At 47.7% G+C, this 21,844-nt stretch overlaps 4 protein-coding genes across 7 annotated transcripts; 2 read left to right on the top strand and 2 right to left on the bottom strand.

Annotated features, from left to right (window-relative positions):
- Nucleotides 1–261: 261 nt before the first annotated feature.
- Nucleotides 262–4,112, bottom strand: cdr2a (cerebellar degeneration-related protein 2a). Of its 3 annotated transcripts, none has more exons than XM_061304254.1 (7): nt 3,868–4,112; nt 2,848–2,960; nt 2,417–2,565; nt 2,123–2,329; nt 1,745–2,041; nt 1,348–1,606; nt 262–1,028 (listed from the first exon to the last, which is right to left on the bottom strand). In XM_061304254.1, the coding sequence occupies exons 1-7, from the start codon at nt 3,944–3,946 to the stop codon at nt 774–776; spliced, it is 1,359 nt and encodes a 452-aa protein (XP_061160238.1). In that variant the 5' UTR covers nt 3,947–4,112; the 3' UTR covers nt 262–773. The 3 variants fall into 3 exon arrangements, with proteins under 3 accessions (XP_061160238.1, XP_061160240.1, XP_061160241.1); XM_061304256.1 differs by having other exon boundaries at nt 2,123–2,290; nt 3,868–4,111; XM_061304257.1 differs by having other exon boundaries at nt 2,417–2,960; nt 3,868–3,904.
- A 277-nt stretch (nt 4,113–4,389) lies between these two features.
- On the top strand, nt 4,390–9,800 carry mfsd13al (major facilitator superfamily domain containing 13a-like). Of its 2 annotated transcripts, XR_009718653.1 has the most exons (8): nt 4,390–4,808; nt 5,074–5,388; nt 5,545–5,961; nt 7,150–7,304; nt 7,385–7,468; nt 7,881–8,024; nt 8,158–8,382; nt 8,496–9,800. XR_009718653.1 is itself a non-coding variant. In XM_061304253.1 (7 exons), exons 1-7 carry the CDS (start codon nt 4,650–4,652, stop codon nt 8,297–8,299), a joined length of 1,416 nt encoding a protein of 471 aa, XP_061160237.1. In that variant the 5' UTR covers nt 4,390–4,649; the 3' UTR covers nt 8,300–9,800. The 2 variants fall into 2 exon arrangements, 1 of the variants encoding a protein (XP_061160237.1); XM_061304253.1 differs by having other exon boundaries at nt 8,158–9,800.
- On the bottom strand, nt 8,955–10,735 carry si:ch211-139g16.8 (immunoglobulin superfamily member 6). Its single transcript, XM_061304260.1, has 6 exons — nt 10,587–10,735; nt 10,188–10,514; nt 9,925–10,025; nt 9,794–9,841; nt 9,408–9,515; nt 8,955–9,341 (listed from the first exon to the last, which is right to left on the bottom strand). The coding sequence occupies exons 1-6, from the start codon at nt 10,639–10,641 to the stop codon at nt 9,288–9,290; spliced, it is 693 nt and encodes a 230-aa protein (XP_061160244.1). The 5' UTR covers nt 10,642–10,735; the 3' UTR covers nt 8,955–9,287.
- Nucleotides 10,736–12,007: 1,272 nt separating this feature from the next.
- On the top strand, nt 12,008–15,671 carry kdelr2a (KDEL endoplasmic reticulum protein retention receptor 2a). The gene is made up of 5 exons (XM_061304261.1): nt 12,008–12,274; nt 13,396–13,496; nt 13,673–13,831; nt 13,967–14,219; nt 14,819–15,671. The coding sequence occupies exons 1-5, from the start codon at nt 12,184–12,186 to the stop codon at nt 14,851–14,853; spliced, it is 639 nt and encodes a 212-aa protein (XP_061160245.1). The 5' UTR covers nt 12,008–12,183; the 3' UTR covers nt 14,854–15,671.
- Nucleotides 15,672–21,844: the final 6,173 nt, after the last annotated feature.

The following is a 21,844-nucleotide window of genomic DNA, read 5'->3' on the forward strand; positions in this document are numbered from 1 at the left end:
CACAGGAGGGCGCTACTGTATTACTGCTGCTATACTACTCAATTTTTCATTAGGAAACGTGAGCCATCCACCCACTCGAGCTTTTGGGGAATTTCCAGTCTCACGTCATTCACGGTCAAATTTGAGTTTTTAGTGTGTGAATTTTGACTTTGACAGCGTGTTTTCCCCGAATTTTGCATTTGACTTGGTTCCACCCACTGTGTATTCATACTACCTAATAAACACACTGTTAACAAGACACAGAAATACTCCCACGCTAAATGTGATGAATACTTTTTTATAAACTTTTTTTCTGTGATGGTTTGAGTCACAAGTGTCAGGCAATTCATTCAGTCAACTCCTTGCAACAAAATATAAATAAACTCTTTCAAAAATAAATAATGGAAAAGTGCTGAGAGCAGTGTCATTGTTCCAATGTATTTCAGTCAGAGAATATATATAAATTATTAGCATTACCGTAAACCGTTTTGATCCTATTAGAACATTCCAACACTTCTTTGCACATGACGGCGTTAAAAGTGTTTACGCATGCCTGCCTGTGATGTAATACGTGTTGATTAGCAGCTGAGACATCGGCAAATACTTTTGAAACGTATAAATCAGCTTTTTTAGTACTATCACTGTTTCAAGTAACTGAGAATGACAAAAATAATCAGTGCTGACTGACTAAAGCCTCGGAGGATTTGAATAGACAGTTGGCGCCTGGTCCACAATATATGAAGCACCAGAATGGTTTGAAAGTGCCCAAGAGTCCAAGGTGAGGACCGATGAGATCACATGCCGGGTGCGTCGCTGACGGGTCTGGGCTTGTGCACGTCTTCTTTGGTCTTCTGGATGCAGGTGAAGATCTCCTTGAAGAGAACCTTGTAATTGGGCTCCTCCGACGTCGTTGAGGCTTCTGTTGGCGAATCGGAGAGGCGGCGGCGGGGATGAATGCTCACGGATGGGGTTCGGGACGTCTGGACGGAGTTGTGGGGGAGCCCCGCGTTTGGCTGCTGACACCTCTGGAACAGCTCGTTGTACTTCACCTAAAACACACGCGCATGCATTTCACTGGCCGATTGTAATTGTCGGAGTTAATTGGCACCGACATGTCCGCAAAGCAGTGCTTTGGTCTCAGCAAAAAAAAAAAAATATTGAAGGATAACAGCCCTTTCAAAAAGAAAAAAAATCAAATAAATAAATTTACAAACGCCATGCAACGAATATGCAAAGATTGTACATGACAGTATTACAGTGTGGTGTTTTCTGTAGATTTTCTGCTTGCAGTTGGATTCAAATGGTGCAGATGATAAATATTTCTATTGCGATGGGCCCCAAATGAGCAAATGCGTGGCTGGTAGCAACCTGCAGTGCGTTGTAGTGCGCGTCCACCTCATTGAGCAGCAGGACACCCCTCTGCTTCACCACCTCCGCCCTCCTCACGCACATCTTGTCGTGATCGTCCCACAGGCTCGCGGCGCTCCTGCGCCTCTGTCCCTGGCGCTCCTCATCCTGGCCTTCAGTCATCTCATCAACCGCCTCCTCTGACCCATCTTGATCCGTTTCGGATTTATCGAATGAGTCATAGAACATTGCGTCGGGAAGAAGTAGTTGGTCTGGTTTCCTAGGTCGCACAGGAAACTAAAATCAGCATCCTAAACAGTCTGCGCTTCTTTACTTGGCAACTGGAGCCCGCCCGATTGCTATGTTACAATGTAACCGCAAAAATATGGAAGTTTTGAGTGAACTAGCATTTATGCACCTGGATGTGCAGTCGTCACGCCACATGAGCCTCAGGGCCTCCACTTGGGCCTTCAGCTCCACCTGCCTGGTCTGGGAACCTGCCAGGAGGCTGAGTCGTCGCTCCAGGCCTCGCTTGTCATTGGTCGCGAGTTCGCTCTCGCGTTCCGCCGCCTCCCGACGCTTCCTCTCCGTTGCTAATTGACCCTGGAGAGTGCGGACCGATCCAAGAAGAATCCAGTGTTCCTCTTCTGGGTCTCGGCGTCGATGTGGGTTGACCACGGATTCCTGGGGCAACCGCCGTCCATCTGTTTGTCGCCTATGGTTGGGTACGAAGCGGAGTCGCGACAAAGTCAAAGTGGGCGTGTCCGGAAGACCTCCTGGACGCTGCACTCTTTACCTGTCGGGCTCCATGTCAAGCATTTCTCCAAGACAGGAAACGCTCTGCGCGCTAAGGTTGCGTAGCCGCTCTTGTTTGTTCTGCTTGGATTGGGCAGTCATGAGCATCTCCAGCCGGTTCCGCAGAGCCTCCACGTGCCTTTGTAGTCCTTCGATGGACTCGGTCAGACTGGAACGAGACGGAAGACAATCGAGGAATGGCCCAAACCTATGATTTGTTGGACAGTTTAGGGAATTTGGGGATGAGTGAGTCTGTAGCCCACCAGCTAAGTTCATCTCGATGAGATAGGCTGACCTGTTTATCTTGTTCTGGGCCAGGCGCTCGTCCTGCACGAGCCTCCCGTTGCTTCGCTCCAGCTCCCTGGTGGACAGGTCCAGCTGCTCATAAACTTTGGCGTGCTGCTCGTTTACGTGACGCAGCAGCTCCACCTGCTTGGCCAGATACTGGCCAACAGGACAAGGAAGACGTTTGGAGTTGGAGTCAAGTGATGTCATTTTCAATCGACGCTCACCGACTCAGACTACCCGATTATCGTTTACACCTCGCTTACAAGGAAAATCTCATTTTCAAACCCGCTCCTTGTCAGTGCTCTCTTATGCAGCCGCATTCCCGAAATATATAGCATGCTGCTAAACACAACGACAGCAGCAGTGAGCAAAACAGGGCAACGCCACTGCTGACTTCCTTGCCCGCTCTGGGCGCGTGCGTGCGTGTGTGTATGCCACCTCTATTTCCAGCAGCTGATCTTTGTTGGCGGAGTACATGTGCTGAAGCGCCTGCTCCAACTCGCGGTTGCGTTCCAGGAGGGTTTTGCCTAGTATAGCAGCCAAATGGAGATCTGTCCCAAACATGTAGAAACAAACTTGAAATCGTCAAAAATACATGACGTACATACCAACATATTTGGCCCGAGCCCTGCCCTGGATACAAATCTGCCTGCCTCGTTGCTTCAATCTCTCCACTGCTCAGGTCACTTAGATACAACTAAAGCAGTGCTTCTCAAATAGTGGGGCGCGCCCCCCTTGGGGGGCGCGGTGCTATTCCTGGGGGGGCGCGTGTGACCCTGGGGAACAGGCTTTTTTTTTGGCAGTACTAGAATAAAGTGTAATTGCGCGTTTACTACAGCAGGGGGCAGTGGCGCTCTCATTGTTACTTCTGTCACGTTTGCGACAGTGCAACATTTTACGACTTACAAGACAAGTTAGGATAGTCACGGTGGGGAGGGGGGGCGCGAATAGTTTTCTTCTTGCTAAGGGGGGGCGTAACAGAAAATAATTGAGAAGCACTGAACTAAAGCAATACGTATAATAAATCCTCCATAAGGATTACAAACCAGATAAGAAACATCTTTCACTATATAATAATTGATAAACCTTGGTCGCTTGTAAAAATAAATAAATAAGTAAGTAAGTAAGTAAGTAAGTAAGTAAGTAAGTAAGTAAGTAAGTAAGTAAGTAAGTAAGTAAGTAAGTAAGTAAGTAAGTAAGTAAGTAAGTAAGTAAGTAAGTAAGTAAGTAAGTAAGTAAGTAAGTAAGTAAGTAAGTAAGTAAGTAAGTAAGTAAGTAAGTAAGTAAGTAAGTAAGTAAGTAAGTAAGTAAGTAAGTAAGTAAGTAAATAAATAAATAAATAAATAAATACGGAAACTCTAGCACCTAATCCTATTCTACCCACTTTTTGTGGTAGTTTTGTTTGATGGCCTGTGTGATTAATGCCTTAACTCAATAACGTTTGGTGGATAGTCTTACCGTGCTCGAGGTCCCGCTGAACACACCAAGTATCTCCATTTTTGTCAAAATCGTCCTCAAGAATCCCTTCAGCTAACATTGTTACAAACGACCACCGCAGAACTAATGCTTATAGTTTGACTGACTAGAACTAATGCAAGTTGTTCCCGAGTTGCTCTCGCACTCCGCCCTGTTGCCAAACTGCACAGCAAATCCGCAGCTCCACTCGGGGCGGTGTGCTGACACAGACGCGTGGCATGTCGCGAATACATACAAACAGCCGCCAGGTGGCACCCCATAGAAAATGTCGTCTTAGCAACTGTACACTGTGAAAAAAAAGCAACTATAGTTGTGTATACACTCTGTGATAACGACAATTTTATTTTATGCTTTCAATGCTCTGAGAGAATAGTGAGTTATTGAAGTTGTGTATATTTTAAAATGAAGAAATAGGTTTTAGCTTTCGGTTTCCGGTATGTGTGAGAGACGATCATCCCGGACGTCAAATTCGTTTCGACCAATCAGCATGCTCGTCAAAGTACCGCCTTCTTGACAAACAACTTGTTGTCCAGGAAGTAACGTTGCTTACTTTATTAATGAACTCTTACCAGGGGGTTTGCAGTGCGGCACCATCTGACACAACTATTCACAGAGGCACGACACCGTTAGTTACATTTCGGTGCTTTCGCTAATAACTGCGAAATGCTCAACTAAAGGTGCGTTAGACCGATTTTTGACGGTTTGCAGAGCGTCATCTGGGGCTGCGGTGGCCGCGGAAGGCGAAAGGTGTGCGAGGAGGCATCATGAAACTGCTGCGAGATTTGGAAGTAAACCCGGCGGCTTTGGCTTATGCCATGACCACTCTGGGAGCTGCCATGATCAACAACATATTCAACTTCTACTACGTGAAGCTCTTCATCAGCAAGTACCAGATATCCGAGGGGGCTTTCCACAAATCTCAAGTGAGTGTCACGACATTAGTACGCGCCTTGTGTCAACATGACTATCAATGTGCTTGCAGTTCGTGTATTTATGATAACAGGCAGTTTTGAAGTATATTGTTAAACTTGTCTTACAGGAATGTTTGTGGAGTTAATTTTTAAACCAGGATGCAAAGTCACTGAGCAGTTTGCTCGTGAATTCCAAATCGAATACCGTTGAGGTTATTGTATTTTACATCATTTTTTTTTGTAATCAGCCTGCTAAACGCAGTTTGCCTTTGCATAGGTGGTATACATGCTGTGGAATGCCATCAATGATCCTCTCTTTGGATACCTGCAAGACAACTCCAAAATGGCGTGCTGCTCTCAGCGGCGGCTCTCCATCCTGTACGGCGCCCCGCTCTACTCCTTGGCATTCCTCATCGCCTGGTTCCCGTGGAGGTCCTACTCCCCCAGTGACTGGCTGTGCGGTGTCCACTTGACAGTGGCGTTGTGCGCCTTCGACGGCTTGCTCACGTTTGTGCTGCTGGCACAGTGTGCCCTGTTTGCCGAGATTTCCAGCCAGCATCAGAGCCGACTGAGACTCATTAAGTACAACCAGGTAAAGTTAAAGGTGGCCGAGAAACTTGGAGGATGATATTGTTGTCATGTTTTGCCAGTGATGCTTGGAAAGGAAAAAAATTGTAGGAGCACATTCTGGCCGTGTCAACAAAATGACACAGGCCGTCTACCCGATTGCTTCTTTGTGACTTCCCAGGTGGCATCGCTGCTGGGCTCCTCAAGCGTGCTCTTCTGCGGCATGCTGTCCCAAAATATGGAGGACTTGACAGCCTTCCAGGCGTTCTCTGTCCTCGTGGCCATCCTGAGCTGCGTCTGCATGATCTACACGGGCCTCCACAGCCAGAGCCAGTTTGACGACAAAGCGTCCGACGACTTAGACGAGCCCGCTTCCAGCTGCTCCGAGTCTTCCACCTACACTGTGAAAATGCTGACCTGGCAAATCCTCATCAACAGGGACTTCCGGTTCTTTGTGCTCATGAACTTTTTCCAGGTCTTTATGCTGGCGTTCTTCAGTAATTTTACACTGATATTCGCCGAGCACTTGATTCCCCCAGACGTGCTTTCGCCACTGGCCAGAAGCGTCATGTACGGCGCGGGATTCATTTGTCCTCAGGTAAGAATGGGGGAAGGGGGGTAAGCGCGACGCTTTCATTCTTCAGGGATGAGAATCTTACGCGGATCCGCGGATTTCCGTGTTTTTTTCCATTGGGAGTATCATTTTTGTGAATCGTATAGATCCGTTGAGACAATTGTTTTTATATGGGAGCAAGTCGAACGGGATCAGGAACTGCTTCAGATGGGCATGGCTCGAGAGGAGCGTCATCTTACAACTCGGAACACAAAGACGCTCTTAAAGCAATGCAACAGTGAGCGCCCGGCGAGCTGCGGGTGGGCGATCGGACTAAATTAAGCTCCCTGCGCACTGAGGTCCACTTCAATCTTGGAAAGTACATCAGGACTTTAAAAATATTTTCTAAATTTCAGTAACGGCTCTGTCACAATAATGCGATCAGCGCGGTGCAGTTGCGCGTTCGGTGACGCGCTGCGTTTGCGCGTTCGGCGGTGGGCTGCAGTTGGGCGATCGGACAAAATTAAACTCCCTGCGCACATAGGTCCACTTGAATTTTGGAAAGTACATCAGGAATTTAAAAATATTTTCTAAATTTCAGCGACAGCTCTGTCACAATAATGCAACCAGCTATGGTTGCGCGGTCGGTGGTGCGCTGCAGTTGCGTGATCGGACAAAAATGCGCAAATGAAAAAATGCTTAAAAAAGTCTTTGAACGGATTAAAAAAAACCAACTATTTGTAATGGGAACAATAGATTCGGAATTTGACCGATTCGCTTCTCAAACCGCCTTCTGGAACGGATTGTGGTCGAAAACCAAGGCTTGACTGTACTATATTCACCTTGTTTTTTTTAACAAAACTGTTGAAATTTAGTGATGAAATTAATGGTTTTGGGGTTGCTATACTGCCAAAATCCAGGAGTTTCCAGGGAGCTTTTGACTCTGAGCATCCTTCGGGGCGTTGCCTGTGGGCCCTGTGGCCCCCAATAGGGGCTTGTGGCCCCTGCGGCCCCCAATAAGGGCCTGTGGCCCCTGGCCCACTGCGGCCCCCATTGGGGGGGATCCTGCGGTCCCTGGCCCCCTTCAGCCCCCCCAGTGGGGCATGCGGCCCCCAGACCCCGGCTACTTTTCAGTGTTTTTTTTCATTTGCCGTTCTCATCCCTGATTCTTAGGATTTTGGGGGGATGTTGACTATGATTTGAATGCAAATCTAATTTGATGCCCACCCTCAGCTGTTAGTGTTGACCTGCAACAGACTTCTTCACAACCTCGGCTACTACAGAATCATCCTGTACACCTTCTACTTGGAGGTCTTAATGGGGGCTTTTATGCTGGCCCTCGGTGCTCAGAATTATCGTATCCTGGCGTTATTCCTCACCCTCAGCATGTAAGTCATTCAACCAACTTCTTTTTTAATGATGATTACATCCATGACTGTTTGTCTGCTCGCTCCTTTCTGCTTGGCAGGGTCACGGTGCAAGCCACCTTCAGTCTGTTCGGCTTGCCACTGGCAGATATTATCGACGTCGACATGCACAAGTACAAGCGCAGGTAGCGTGTGTTTTGCGCCAGCTCTCGCTTCTCTCTACGTTGCCGGCGCAGGTTATTTTGCGCCGATTGCGCCGTTTTGTCCGCTTTGAATTAATCTGCTCGTCGCGGCGCATCACCGGATGTCATTTGTAGTGAAACGATAAATCTCCCACTTCCCGAATCCAAATGAAATTGCTTTGTTTACTGTGGTGCAGCTTTGAAGGGAGCAGACCTCTTTCCGTGGAAATGATTTGCAAAGTTAAATCAAAATCTGAATATGCAACTTTCTAGCTAATGTATTCTTGAAGTTGTAGCGCTGCCAAAATGGTGTTCTTTCTCATGTCAACATCTGACCTTTGCTTTGTTGCTCGCGTTTGAGTGGGCAGACGTGTTGCGTGTACGTGAGTGGTTCTCTCTGATGGCATTTTGGCAGCTCCCCTCTGTCATCCATGGTGTTTGGGACCAACGCCCTGTTCACTAAGCCCGCTCAGTCTCTTGCGCCCATGTTGGTGATCAACATTCTCAACCAGTTTGGCTACGAGCAGCTGAAGGATGCCGGGCGGGACGTCGACGTGAGGTAAATAAACGGTGAAGTGAAAAACGGAATAATTGACTTGCACTCGCGTCAGCTCCGGATGAGCGGAAGACGATAGAGCGCTGAGAAATGTTCAAATTCACAAGAGTTGGGATGCTCCATCTCCCCTTTGCAGAGCCGTGGAAAGCCTCCACAGTGTCATGTTCTACTTGGTGTGCACGGTGCCCATGTGTGTGGCCGCCGTTCAAGTCCTGGCTTGGAGGCCCTTCTCCATACGCAACAGTCACACCGTGGACAGGAGGTACGCCGACAGCTAGTGAGAAAACGACCCACCCGCCTCGATCGGGCCGGATCGTTGCGGAGAAGCGGCGCCGGCCAGCGTGTTTTCAACAGAATCCAGGTGACTTTTTAATCTTCTCATGAAGATGTGCCACTCAAGGCAGATGCAACTATTTGACTGAGTCACAAGACCACGTGATCAACGGCAGAGTCTGTTGACTTTTGCCTCAGCAGAACCAGTCGCAAGATTCATGAGCCTCACGGGTTGGAGGCCACGCACTCTGGCGTGATGCGGCTGGAAGCTCGGCGCACCTCGACAAAATCTGTGTGACGCCCGGTCAACTTGTTCAAATTTTAGATGTTTTGTTGCCTTTGGGGCATATTTGTCCAGGAAACGCCCATTGTTGCATTCTAGACATTAAATTTCATATTTTCTACCCCCACGTCATGGTTGTGGGTCAGAAGGGTTTCTGACGCTTCTGTGGTGCGCGTGCGTAGTGGAGAATGCAACCCGACGCACCTTGTCTGACATGTACAATGATCAAGTGTCAAGGAGCAAATGACAAGCACAAGTTGGCTTTCGTCTTTTTTTTTTTTTTTAAATGGTTTACTCTTTACCTCTTTCCTGGTAGTTCTATTTGTGCTCACATAGTAGATCTAAAAGTCAGACCTATTTCAAATGAGTACTCAAAGTACGTGATTGAGGCTTTACTTCACATGTATACATTAATTTTTTAGTTAGTTATTGTTTTAGGTGTGTGGGGTTTTTTTTCTGGGGGGGGCGGATTTTGCAGTTTTGAAGTGAAACTTTTGACCTTTGTAATGATATTAGGAAATAATAAAGATGCCACTTGCTTCGGCAGACGGGCTCAACTGCTCCACGTTTGGCATGGCCGCTCCACGTATTGGGGGGAGTTAAAATCCTCAAGTGAGAAAACATTGTGACATTGTTTTTGTTCCCACTTCAAGACAGATAGAAGAATTGAAACAAAACAACAAATGGTGTGCAGCACACGCAGCGCTGTGTTACACATTTTGATAGATGTCATCGGGCGCATTGTCCGCCTGGGCAGCTGCTGCCTGCACAACATATCAGTCTCATCAGAGCCACACGTGTACCCGCACGCCTCACTCAGCAGAGTATACCTGGACCAGCGCCGGGTGTTTTTCCGCCGTCTCTTTGCTTCTCCCGTTGCGTTGGCGGTGCATCTCTTGCAGCACGTCGTGGAAGACTCTCGTTCTCTTCGTGTTCTTCTGTTGACGAGCAAAGTTTATGAAACTGCAAGCAGGAGTGTTTCTTGTGTTCCCACTGGCCAGACAGCCGCCACGCCCTCGCCCAGTTTGCCCGAACGGTGCGTCCGGTTTTGTCCGCCGTAAGAATACGTGGCCTCAGTGCGAAGAAGCCAGTGACTGCCGGTTGTGTAATGCTATGGTAGTTCCTTTTTTGTTTTTTCCTCTGACCTTTACTCTGGATTGTTCACTCATCAACCTCCAAAAGTACCAAAAACGGACGAAATTAAAAAAGAACTGACCTTGTCACTTTTGTGTGTCCGTCTACAGTTGCATATGTTCAGGCCATACTGAAATACACACAGAAAGCCGAGCTTACAACACGCACGCGTTTGCTCCTTGACAACGGAAGAAGCTGTTCTGCATCCGTTACCTTCTTTTGAACAATGAGTGTCACCGTGGCCGAGCTGTAGAGGGCCAAGACGACGACCGTTAACCACAACAGAACATGACCCACCATGAGTTTTGTCTTTTCTGCAAGCAAAAGGAAACTTGGAACACCACATGTCCACTAATGTATCGATTCAGCTTTTATATATATATCATAAAATCTGATGTTTTAAAAAATCGGATTCATCAATTAGGACAGATGAATCAACTACTAAAATAGGGAACGTTCCTATGTTTCTTCCTTACCCTTCACGACAAGGGTTGTTCCCAGGCCAACATGCTGAGCGCCGGGTGTCGGTTCCCTCTGGGTCGTGGCGGCACAGTAGTAAATCCCGCTGTCGTTGCCGTTCAGGGAGCGAATTTGTAAATCGGCTCCATGTAGGCTGTACTTGTGATGGTTTTGGGCCAGGTCAAGAGTGCCGTGCGATCTGTGCTCAAAAGCGAACCACTTGTAGCGGAGATTTTCGGCCAAGCAGTCGGGAAGGAAGCTGCACTGGATGACGGCATCTTGTCCGAGTTGGCGCCAAATCACGCCACTCGGTTGTGACAGGCAGCTGTGAGCTTGGGCCATTCCTGATTGAATAGGTTGACGCCTTCAACTTTGGTCGTGCGTTTGTGATGAGCGAGGAACGGCCAAGTACGTACCTTTTGGTGTCAGCCGGGTGAGAGAAAGGAGAGAAAGCCAAAACAACGGCACCATGTCTGCGGACAAATGGTCAATGAGCTCATGATAGCGTGCACGAGGCAATGGAAATGGGTAAATTCCATTTACTCAACACTTCCTTCCTCTTTCCTCCCAGCCAGCGAGTATTTGCAACTAGGGGTGTAAATCACGGGTTTTGTCACGATACGATATCATATCGATACAAAGAACTACGATACGATATTTGCCGATATCTTAAAGCCTGCTGCGATTCATTCACGATATATCACAATATAGTGCTCTACGATCAATATATATATTTTTCTAAATAAAAAATATAGAACAATATCCTGATTTATAAGAATTCATACGCAAAATCAACAAGGTACTGCAAACTCTTTATTTAAGAAATTACAAGAGTATTGTAGTATACAAAGTGCTTATTTTAACACTGGACTTTGATGTCGTGGTTTTTCTTTAAATGTGCGGCGAGATTTGTGCTCCCTGAATATTTGATCACCGCATGGCAGGATTTACAAACTGCACGTGTCTTGTCCGTTGAGCCAACTTATCTTTGGAATCCAAAGTGCTTCCAAACGAATGACTTGAAGCCTAAAGGGAAGCAAATTTCCTCGTCTTTTTAGACACTAGCCATAGCCACCAGCCCAGGAGCCGCGTACTAGTTGTCGACTCCCCTTTCACGTGCCTGCTCTGCTCACAACACAACGCCGAGCGCACTGCTCCCGGAAAGAGGAAGCAAGCAACAATGAACTGGATTTCAAAATAAAGTCGCGTCTAATGTCCGAGGTCAAACACTGCGATATAAATCGATGTTTACGTTTAGCATCGATGCCAATAAATCGTAAAGCATGATATCGATTAATCGATGTGCATCGATGAATCGTTACACCCCTATTTGCAACTTTACGGACATGATATTGGAACTCATCGGCCCACTAAATTTCATGCGAAAACTCATTCAGCTGTTTTGGAAAGGCAGCAGGAGGGATTTCAATTAAAACAGTCAAATATATTTTGTTCCCTTTTATGCAATGTGGGACAAAAAGGAACAAACAATTGTATCTCAAATCGACGTTCCCCAATGAAATGACTGGAAATGTCATTAATATGTTCCAGGCCCCACAAAATAGTTTATAAATCAGAATTTACTGACTGTGGCTCCTCCCGGTGTGCACTCTGTGGCTTATTATGGATGACTTTCTATTTTTTCTTAACTTGTTAGTGGAAAGAGCTACGTGACTGAAAAATCTGCATAATTATTGACTTTCTTTAATTTCGATATGATTAGTCAGTCTCACGCAAGTGACATGTCGCTCACCCAGTTTATGGGCGGGTCTTGTTGCGTTGTCAATCAAACATATTGTCCAACCGCAATCCGTTCATGTGTTGTGTTGACGCCCCCTTCCACGTCGACCTGCACACTCGCCATATTTTCAAGCCGGGGAGAACCGCGCCGCTCTGTTAGCTTGCCGAGTGAAAGCGAACATTAGATCTCACCAGAGGTTATAAAAGTAGAACATCGAAATTTTAGAGGAGGAATTTCATCTAAGTTGGCGTTTGAGTTGTGAGCTTGTCACCATGAACGTTTTCCGCCTGACAGGAGACCTTTCTCACTTGGCAGCCATCATCATCCTGCTACTGAAGATATGGAAAAGCAGGTCGTGTGCAGGTGAGTTCCGACCACATTGACACATCTCTACATCTTCACACAAAGTAGCATGTTGGTAAGGTATAGTTGAAAATGATCGTCTACTTGATTCGCCTGCTGCGTTAGCTGCGAAGTAAGCTAGCGACCCCCGATTCATTCATTTGCGGAAATGACTAGCATGCACGACTAGTACAACTGGATCTTAGCATTACTATAAAGAGTCGCAATTTATCTTTAGTCTCTCTTGTTTTGCTCACGTCAGTGTTGTGTGCATTGATCAATCGTTGGAGTCAACAAACTAGCTTGCCTGCGATGTAAATTGCATATTTAATGAAGTCCAAAACGTCTGAATACCTGCATAAATCACAGGTCCACATTTATTGCACTATACTGCATGTGGCACAGCAGTTTTTTTTTCTGCTTCTACCACATTCATTCTCTACACTCCCCCGTCGTTTGTTCGACGCTCGATTTTTTCAGTCTGGCGTCTGACGTGGCGTTTTTGACGCGCTACGGAAGTAGCTATCATGCTAAAAAGCCGCGTCGCTTTTTCGCGTTGTTGTGGGCGTTCAACATTTACACAAACATTCAACAGCCCGTGCTGTTAGATTGCACGATAACGGAAGAGCCCCGTTACTAATTAGTTCCTTATTTCAGGCTTGAAAAGTGAGAAGGCTCTCAGGTTACTGTCTCGCAATTCTCAATAGTTTTGAATTTACCTTTTAGGTAGACATTTTAAATACATATGTGATATCTTTTGAAGAAACGTAACTATAAATAGAAGACCCCATATTTTCAAATTATATTACATTTGTCTTTTTAGAAGTTATCAACTCGGCATCCTTCTTGAAGTCACACTGATCAGTTTCAATTGGCTTTAGGCCTGGGCTCTGTGAGCTCCCTTGAACACGCTTGAGTCCAGTGTATAACAAAGAAAGACTTGCATGAAACCTCATCCTTTAAAAACACGGGGAGGATTGCATCTAGAAGCCAAACACAAGATCCACGAAAGGATGCACTGTGAATTCTGAGCGACGGTCAATACCTCCGTAATTCCACGAGGCGGCACTGTTCTAGAATTTTGGAGGATCGTTTGCAGTTTCCAGCCTTTGCAGTGAAAATCATTGTGCTTGTTCCGGAAGGTATCTCGGGAAAGAGTCAAATCCTCTTTGCGATTGTGTTCACCACACGCTACTTGGACCTGCTGACATCCTTCATCTCGCTCTACAACACGTGCATGAAGGTAGGTTCTCTTGAATTTTCATATTGTTTGCAAACAATACGCTGGCAGAAAGTGGTTGACCTGCGCTGCGGTGAACTGGAACCGGTAACCAAAGGCAACAGTTTGGCCTCCCGGGAGCGAGCGCAACGTCACGGCGAGCCACTCTTGACTTATGATGCGACGCTCCGCCTTTCCAGGTGATCTACATCGGCTGCGCCTACGCCACCGTCTACTTGATCTACGTCAAGTTCCGGGCTACCTATGACGGCAATCACGACAGCTTCAGGGTGGAGTTCCTGGTAGTCCCTGTCGGGGGTCTGTCCGTGCTCATCAACCATGACTTTTCCCCCCTTGAGGTGCATTTTTTCTTTTTTAATAGACATGTATTAACAGGCCACCTGCAGAATCAATGGTGTCTTGCATTAAAACACTACGTTTTCAGCGACTACCGTATACGGGAGCAAGGCAGATATCCCACCGTGTGTTTTCAGATCCTGTGGACGTTCTCCATCTACCTGGAGTCGGTGGCTATCTTGCCCCAGCTCTTCATGATCAGTAAGACGGGTGAGGCGGAGACCATCACCACCCACTATCTGTTCTGCCTGGGCCTGTATCGAGCCCTCTACCTCTTCAACTGGATCTGGCGCTTCTACTTTGAGGGATTTTTTGACCTGATCGCCATCGTCGCCGGCGTGGTCCAGACAGTCCTCTACTGCGACTTCTTCTACCTTTATGTCACCAAAGGTATTCACGATTAACTGCATTTTGAGCCCGTTTCCTCTTCAAGAACTGCATCTAATACTGGGTGCAACACATATCATATCAGATTTGAGGAAAACACAAGGCAATTGCTTGTAAAACTGGTCGAAACATTTCCAAAACGTGGAATCTGCAAATAATGGTTGTGGGAGGGAGTGAAGTTTGTCCGGCTAAGATGTGTTGGCATGATTTCAGAGATAGTCCCGTTTGTTTTTCAAAGTAGGGTTTTAAAGATGACCAAGTGTGTCAAATTAGGTTTCTATACTAGGGTCAGTATTTTCAAAGTTGGGGTTTATTTTTAACCTTTTATAGAATTTATACTTGAACAAACTCCTTGAGTTTCTTTTATCGGATCATCTTCAAACTGGGGGTTTCATGTAAACACAGTGAAGCTGAAAAGTTCTCAAAAGCTTTTTATCTTTTTTGTCAATGTGAGAAATGATGTGGCGCTTCATGAAACTGGTCGCCAGGAAAATTAGATTTTTTTCAAGACTGTAGTCCGCTGTTGAGAGTCGAAAACCTATGTTCATAAGATGGCCACTTTTCCTGCATGCTTGACTGTTTTGCGGCTACCTTTGTTTCAGTGTTGAAAGGCAAGAAGCTGAGCCTGCCGGCGTAAGGCCCACGGGCGGTCCTGGCAGCGGCCGAGACAATGTGATGGAACGCCGTCGCCTTCTATCCAGCCGGTGAGCCGACCGATACTAACAGGGAAAAACCAAAACAAACACTTTTGATGGCCGATCGACAGCGGCACGCGGGGGGAACAAAACCTTCTTTCAAGTCCAACGTCACATTAGCGTGTTTGACCTTCTTGCCTTCAACTCCCTTTTCATTGCTGGTCCAGTGGCAGAAAAGGCTTTTTTTCCACTCATGGGAGGCTCTTACACTTTTTAGTATTTTGCCATGTCCAATTTATTAGTTGTTTTTTTTTCGTTGTTTTTTTTTTTTTACAAAGTCACAAATGGGGCGACTCTTGGTAAGGAAATGTACATATAGTTTTATTAAAAAAAACAAAAAGTACATCTGAGTGCCTCACGACAGCCATGTCTGACTTGTCACACTTTTTGGTGTTTTTAATTTTTTTCCCCTCATTTTGTATGCATATTATTTCATACATTTATCCTCTCTGAGAATGAATTTAAAGACCGATTAATACATTTCCAATGGACAACAAAGAATACAGATGATGACAGAGTTCACAAATGCTTCAAGCAAGACCAGCCGTCATGTTCTTTTCCTTTCTTGTCTGGATGTGAACTGGCGACTGACAGTCAGCGGGCGTTACCGCTTGGACGAACAGCTAAGAATCTTATCTCTGCTCTAAATCTGATCCAAGTTGGCTACTCCTCAAGCGTTGGGATGGTTTTGCTTTCTAATTCCAGTCTTCTTCATTTTGCATGATATCGGCTTCATTAAAGATTTTGAAGAGAATCGCTACTGAGCATTTGAGTGGAGTTTTTGAAAAATGCAGGGAGCTGATTGGTTAACGAGCACAAGCAAAAGCTCCTTTATGAGCAATTTTCTTGACAGTCTGTTAAAAGCAAAGCAGGACGAATCAACAAAGATTTATTTCCACATCCAGACCCAGTTCAGACCTCCAGGGGGCCCTACGCAAAAATATGTCAAGCCCACCCTCCCAAGAGAGACCAGAGAGACTAAATTTGACAGACTGAAATTAAGTTTAACATGAAAAACATTAACAATTACTCAGTTTTATATAAACAGTTGTTCCACCTCCTACTCTGTAACAGCATCTACTCAAATGTAAAAATACAACAGGTTAGTAGATAGGTAAATAGTAGGGGTGTAAATCGCGGGGTTTGTCACGATACGATATCATATCGATACAAAGAACTACGATACGATATTTGCCGATATCTTAAAGCCTGGTGCGATTCATTCACGATATATCGCGATATAGTGCTCTACGATCGATGTATTTTTTTTGAAATAAAAAATATAGAACAATATCCTGATTTATAACAATTCAATACTGCAAACTCTTTATTTAGGAAATTACAAGAGTATTGTAGTATACAAAGTGCTTATTTTAACACTGAACTTTGATGTCGTGTTTTTTCTTTAAATGTGCGGCGAGATTCGTGGTCCCTGAGGGTCCCTTTTGCTAAAGGGGAGCAAATTTCTTCGTCTTTTTGGACACTAGCCATAGCACCAGCCCAGGAGCCGCGTACTAGTTGTCGACTCCCCTTTCACATGCCTGCTCTGCTCACAACACAACGACGCCGCGCGCACTGCTCCCGGAAAGAGGAAGCAAGCAACAATGAACTGGATTTCAAAATAAAGTCGCGTCTAATGTCCGAGGTCAAACACGGCGATATAAATCGATGTTTACGTTTAGCATCGATGCCAATAAATCGTAGAGCATTATATCGATTAATCGTTGTGTATCTATGAATCATTACACCCCTAGTAAATAGAGGTAACAAATAGGCTGCACTTAAATTTATCGTATTTCCTCAATTAATAGACTGCCCCCTAATATTAGCTTGCCTTTTAGTAACCTGGTTTAAAATGTTTTTTATATGAATATGTTAAGAAGTCAATATGTAAAATTAATTAATGGCAATGGGTAGCGTAACCCCTGGAGGTGGGGCTCGAAGGCGAGCGTCTGGTGGCCGGGCCTTCGCCCATGGGGCCCGGCCGGGCACAGCCCGAAAAGGTAACGTGAGTCCCCCTTTCCATGGGCTCACCACCTATCGGAGGGGCCAAAGGGGTTGGGTGCATTGTGAGCTGGGCGGCGGCCAAAGGCAGGGACCTTGGCGGTCCGATCCCCGGCTGCAGAAGCTGGCTCTTGGGACATGGAATGTCAACTCTATGGCTGGAAAGGAGCCCGAACTGGTGTGCGAGACAGAAAAGTTCCGACTAGACAGTCTGACTTGCCTCCGCACACAGTACTAGCCTCTCGAGAGGGGCTGGACTCTCTTCCACTCTGGAGTTGCCCACGGTGAGAGGCATCGAGCAGGTGTGGGTATACTTAGTGCCTCCCAGCTGGGCGCCTACACATTGGGGTTCACCGCCTTCGGGTGGGGGGACGGGTCCTGACTGTTGTTTGTGTCTATGCACCGAACAGCAGCTCAGAGCACCCACCCTTTTTGGGGTCCCTGGAGGAAATCCTGGAGAGCGCTCCTTCTGGGGACTCCATTGTTCTACTGGGTGACTTCAATGCTCACGTGGGCAATGACAGTGAGACCTGGAAGGGTGTGATTGGGAAGAACGGCCCCCCCCGATCTGAACCCGAGCGGTGTTCTATTATTGGACTTCTGTGCTCGACACAGATTTTCTATAATGAACACCATGCTCAAACATAAGGGTGTCCATGTGTGCACTTGGCACCAGGACACCCTAGGCCGCAGTTCGATGCTCGACTTTGTAGCCGTGTCATCGGATTTGCGGCCGCATGTTTTGGACACTCGGGCGAAGAGAGGGGCGGAGCTGTCAACTGATCACCACCTGGTGGTGGGTTGGCTCCGATGGTGGGGGAAGATGCCGGTCCGACCTGACAGACCCAAACGCTCTGTGAGGGTCTGCTGGGAACGTCTGGCAGAATCCCCTGTCAGGAAAAACTTCAACTCCCACCTCCGGCAGAGCTTTTCCCACGTCCCGGGGGAGGCGGGGGACATCGAGTCCGAGTGGATCATGTTCCGCGCCTCCATTGTTGAGGCGGCCGACCGGGGCTGTGGCCGTAAAGTCGTTGGTGCCTGTCATGGCGGCAATGCCCGAACCCGCTGGTGGACACCGGCGGTAAGGGATGCCGTCAAGCTGAAGGAGGAGTCCTATCGGGCTGTTTTGGCCCGCGGGACTCCGGAGGCAGCTGACAGGTACCGGATGGCTAAGCGGAACGCGGCTTCGGCGGTTGCTGAGGCAAAAACCCGAGCGTGGGAGGAGTTTGGCGAGGCCACGGAGAATGACTTCCGGACGGCTTCGAGGAAGTTCTGGTCCACCATCCGGCGTCTCAGGAGGGGGAAGCAGTGGAACGTCAACACTGTTTACAGTGGGGATGGCGTGCTGCTGACCTCGACTCGGGACGTTGTGAGTCGGTGGGGAGAATACTTCGAAGACCTCAATTCCACCTACACGCCTTCCATTGTGGAAGCAGGGCCTGGAGACTCTTGAGGCGGACTCTCCAATCTCTGGGGTCGAAGTCACTGAGGTACCGTTTTTTTCCGTGTATAGTGCGCAAAATTTAATTAATTTATTGTCCTAAAATCTGGGGTGCGCATTATACATGGGTACAAAAAAAATTAAATTTTTTTATTTTTAATTTTTTTTAATTTTTTTTTTTTTTTAAAGAAAGTCATGGTACAACATACGACCGCAATGCTCTCGTATCAGACGCTTGCTCGATCACCTGCTCGTTTGCTGTCTGTCACAATGTACCCTACACAAATCCGAAACATTTGTTGCGGCTCCGAGTCACGACGAGGGGCAAGTTTTGGTTTCCAAGGGTGTTTTTATTCCTCTTCAACGTCTCTCCCATACAGAGCCGCCTTTTTCACGTCCGCACGCCTTTTTCACATGCGCGCACGGAGCGCGGTGGTGCGTTTATGGGCAGTCGGAGAACCCGAGCGTGGGAGGAGTTTGGCGAGGCCACGGAGAATGACTTCCGGACGGCTTCGAGGAAGTTCTGGTCCACCATCCGGCGTCTCAGGAGGGGGAAGCAGTGGAACGTCAACACTGTTTACAGTGGAGATGGCGTGCTGCTGACCTCGACTCGGGACGTCGTGTGTCGGTGGGGAGAATACTTTGAAGACCTCCTCAATTCCACCGACACGCCTTCCATTGTGGAGGCAGGGCCTCGGGAATCTGAGGCGGACTCTCCAATCTCTGGGGTTGAAGTCACTGAGGTAGTTAAAAAACTCCTCGGTGGCAAGGCCCCGGGTGTGGATGAGATCCGCCCGGATTTCTTAAGGGCTCTGGATGTTGTGGGAATGTCATGGCTGACGCGTCTCTACAGCATCCCGTGGACATCGGGGACAGTGCCTCTGGATTGGCAGACTGGGGTGGTGGTTCCCCTCTTTAAAAAGGGGGACCGGAGGGTGTGTTCCAATTACAGGGGAATAACACTTCTCAGCCTCCCTGGTAAGGTCTATTCAGGGGTGCTAGAGAGGAGGGTCCGTCGGGAGGTCGAACCTCGGACTCAGGAGGAGCAGTGTAGCTTTCGTCCTGGCCGTGGAACAGTGGACCACCTCTACACCCTCGGCAGGATCCTCGAGGGTGCATGGGAGTTTGCTCAACCAATCTACATGTGTTTCGTGGACTTGGAGAAGGCGTTCGACTGTGTCCCTCGGGAGGTTCTGTGGAGGGTGTTTCGGGAGTATGGGGTGCCGAGCCAACTGATAAGGGCGGTTCGGTCCCTGTATCACCGATGCCAGAGTTTGGTCCGCATTTCCAGCAGTAAGTCGGATTCGTTTCCAGTGAGGGTTGGACTCCGCCAAGGCTGCCCTTTGTCACCGATTCTGTACATAATTTTTACGGACAGAATTTCTAGGTGCATCCGAGGCGTTGAGGGGGTCCGGTTTGGGGACCTCAGCATCGCGTCTCTGCTTTTTGGAGACGTTGTGGTGCTGTTGGCTTCTTCAAGCCGTGATCTCCAGCTCTCACTGGAGCAGTTCGCAGTAGAGTGTGAAGCGGTCGGAAAAGGGTGGAATGCCCTCTCCAGATCAGGGATGGGATCTTGCCCCAAGTGGAGGAGTTCAAGTATCTTGGGGTCTTGTTCACAAGTGAGGGGAGGATGGAGCGCGAGATCGACAGGAGGATGGGTGCAGCGTCGGCAGTAATGTGGACTCTGTACCGGTCCTTCGTGGTAAAGAGCTGAGCCAAAAGGCAAAGCTCTCAATATACCGATCGATTTATGCTCCTACCCTCACCTATGGTCATGAGGTATGGGTCGTGACCGAAAGAACGAGATCCTGGTTACAAGCGGCCGAAACGAGTTTTCTCCGCAGGATGTCCGGGCTCTCCCTTAGCGATAGGACGAGAAGCTCGGTCACCCGAGAGTGACTCGGATTAGAGTCGCTACTCCTCCACATGAGAGGAGCCAGATGAGGTGGCTCAGGCATCTCACCAGGATGCCTCCTGGACACCTCCCTAGGGAGGTGTTCCGGGCATGTCCCACTGGTAGGAGACCCCTGGGACGACCCAAGACGCGCTGGAGAGACTAGGTCTCTCAGCTGGCCTGGGAACGCCTCAGGATCTCCCAGGATGAGCTGGATGAAGTGGCTGGGAAGAGGGAAGTCTGGGAGTCCCTCCTAAAGCTGCTGCCCCCGCGAGCAGACCCCGGATAAGCGGAAGAAGATGGATGGATGGGTACCGTAACCATAAAAAGAGAGGGGTTTCATTGCCTTGCTTACCCGACTGCTGTTGTTTTTGCTCATTGTCATGAAGACTCCTCTTTTTTCATTACCTGATTTAAAATGTCACAACATCTTTGCGGCTACGAGTCTACTCTACGACGACACACTGCTGCAAGCCATACAGCGCTACTAGTCTAGACAAGTTACTACATGTGACAGAATGATGACGCCGCGCAAGGCCTAACGCTAACTGCATAGTGTGCGTATTGGGCGTGCCGGTACTGTCCACATCACGAAAACCCTACATTTGAGCTTTTGAAATCCTGTTTTATTAGTGGGCCTTTGAAGAAGGTCTTCCCGTTCAGTCACAAGTGGACAAGTTATATGAAACTGGACCTGATGAGCATCACTTTTATTCACTCCTGAAAGTATTTGGCAAACGCTTGTGCAAAAGAAGGAAGAAAAAGGACTTTGAGGGAAGAAAAACAACTCGTTCTTGAGCCACCCACACCCCATCTGCTGTGGTATTATCTTCTTTTATTATCCGCACATTATGCCCACTGATATGATTCTACACTTGTGTGTGTTTACAAGACAGTGAGAGAAGGAGGGGAGCAAATTGTTCTCCGTGTGCATCTAATGGTCTATTGAGAAACCTGTTTAATGGCTTGTCAGTTCCCCTTGCGCTTCCATTTTCTGTCCAATTAATTCCGTTGAAGCTCTCCTGATAAAGGGACACAATGAGTGTCCTCCGTGCTCCGCGGCGGCGCCACCATAATGAATCATTGAAATTCAGCAGTGCGGGCCTGGCATTCGGCTTGGCATGCATGCCAACCCCAGCCTACTCCCTCAAAGCGGGATGCTTTAATTCGTCATATCCAGATAAAACACACATGCGACACAATATAGGAAATACCATGCCTATAACACATGCATGACAGCGAGGCAGTTTGGGGCAAGGAAAAAAAGAGACCGCAAAAGGAATGTGAAAAAGACAAAGGCGCATAAAAGAACAAGCCGAGCAAAAAAATGTCAAATCAGCCGGTGCAAGGGGAACAAAATTACATCATGGACTGGATTATGGTCGTCCGTGCTCAAAGCAACAAAAACCACCGCTGGAGCAGAGAGGCCATCGAGATCCGCAAGCGAGGTCCGAGGAGCACGAATCGGGACCGGGGGGCTGGCCACACATAGGATGCCGTCCTGGCAAGAACGTCAGATAGTAGGGGGTGCATGTTCCCCCTGCTGTCTGGCCAAACCAACAAGTAGCAACCTCCAAGACACGGAAAGTCGCTG

Source organism: Syngnathus typhle, linkage group LG17 (assembly GCF_033458585.1).
Source record: "Syngnathus typhle isolate RoL2023-S1 ecotype Sweden linkage group LG17, RoL_Styp_1.0, whole genome shotgun sequence".
NCBI classification, from domain to species: Eukaryota; Metazoa; Chordata; class Actinopteri; order Syngnathiformes; family Syngnathidae; genus Syngnathus; species Syngnathus typhle.

Excerpts from the sequence above, each read along its gene's own strand:
- kdelr2a (XM_061304261.1), top strand. The coding sequence starts at position 12,184 with ATGAACGTTTTCCGCCTGACAGGAGACCTTTCTCACTTGGCAGCCATC. Across the intron at positions 13,832-13,966 it reads ATGACTTTTCCCCCCTTGAG|ATCCTGTGGACGTTCTCCAT; the intron begins GTGCATTTTTTC and ends GTGTGTTTTCAG. Across the intron at positions 14,220-14,818 it reads CTACCTTTATGTCACCAAAG|TGTTGAAAGGCAAGAAGCTG; the intron begins GTATTCACGATT and ends CCTTTGTTTCAG.
- cdr2a (XM_061304254.1), bottom strand. The coding sequence starts at position 3,946 with ATGTTAGCTGAAGGGATTCTTGAGGACGATTTTGACAAAAATGGAGAT. Across the intron at positions 2,566-2,847 it reads ATCAGCTGCTGGAAATAGAG|TATCTGGCCAAGCAGGTGGA; the intron begins GTGGCATACACA and ends CCTGTTGGCCAG. Across the intron at positions 2,330-2,416 it reads GCCCAGAACAAGATAAACAG|GTTTGGGCCATTCCTCGATT; the intron begins GTCAGCCTATCT and ends AACAAATCATAG.
- si:ch211-139g16.8 (XM_061304260.1), bottom strand. The coding sequence starts at position 10,641 with ATGGTGCCGTTGTTTTGGCTTTCTCTCCTTTCTCTCACCCGGCTGACA. Across the intron at positions 9,842-9,924 it reads CACTCATTGTTCAAAAGAAG|TATGGCCTGAACATATGCAA; the intron begins GTAACGGATGCA and ends TGTGTATTTCAG. Across the intron at positions 9,342-9,407 it reads AACACCCGGCGCTGGTCCAG|GCAGCAGCTGCCCAGGCGGA; the intron begins GTATACTCTGCT and ends TATGTTGTGCAG.
- mfsd13al (XM_061304253.1), top strand. The coding sequence starts at position 4,650 with ATGAAACTGCTGCGAGATTTGGAAGTAAACCCGGCGGCTTTGGCTTAT. Across the intron at positions 7,305-7,384 it reads TTATTCCTCACCCTCAGCAT|GGTCACGGTGCAAGCCACCT; the intron begins GTAAGTCATTCA and ends TCTGCTTGGCAG. Across the intron at positions 8,025-8,157 it reads GGGCGGGACGTCGACGTGAG|AGCCGTGGAAAGCCTCCACA; the intron begins GTAAATAAACGG and ends TCCCCTTTGCAG.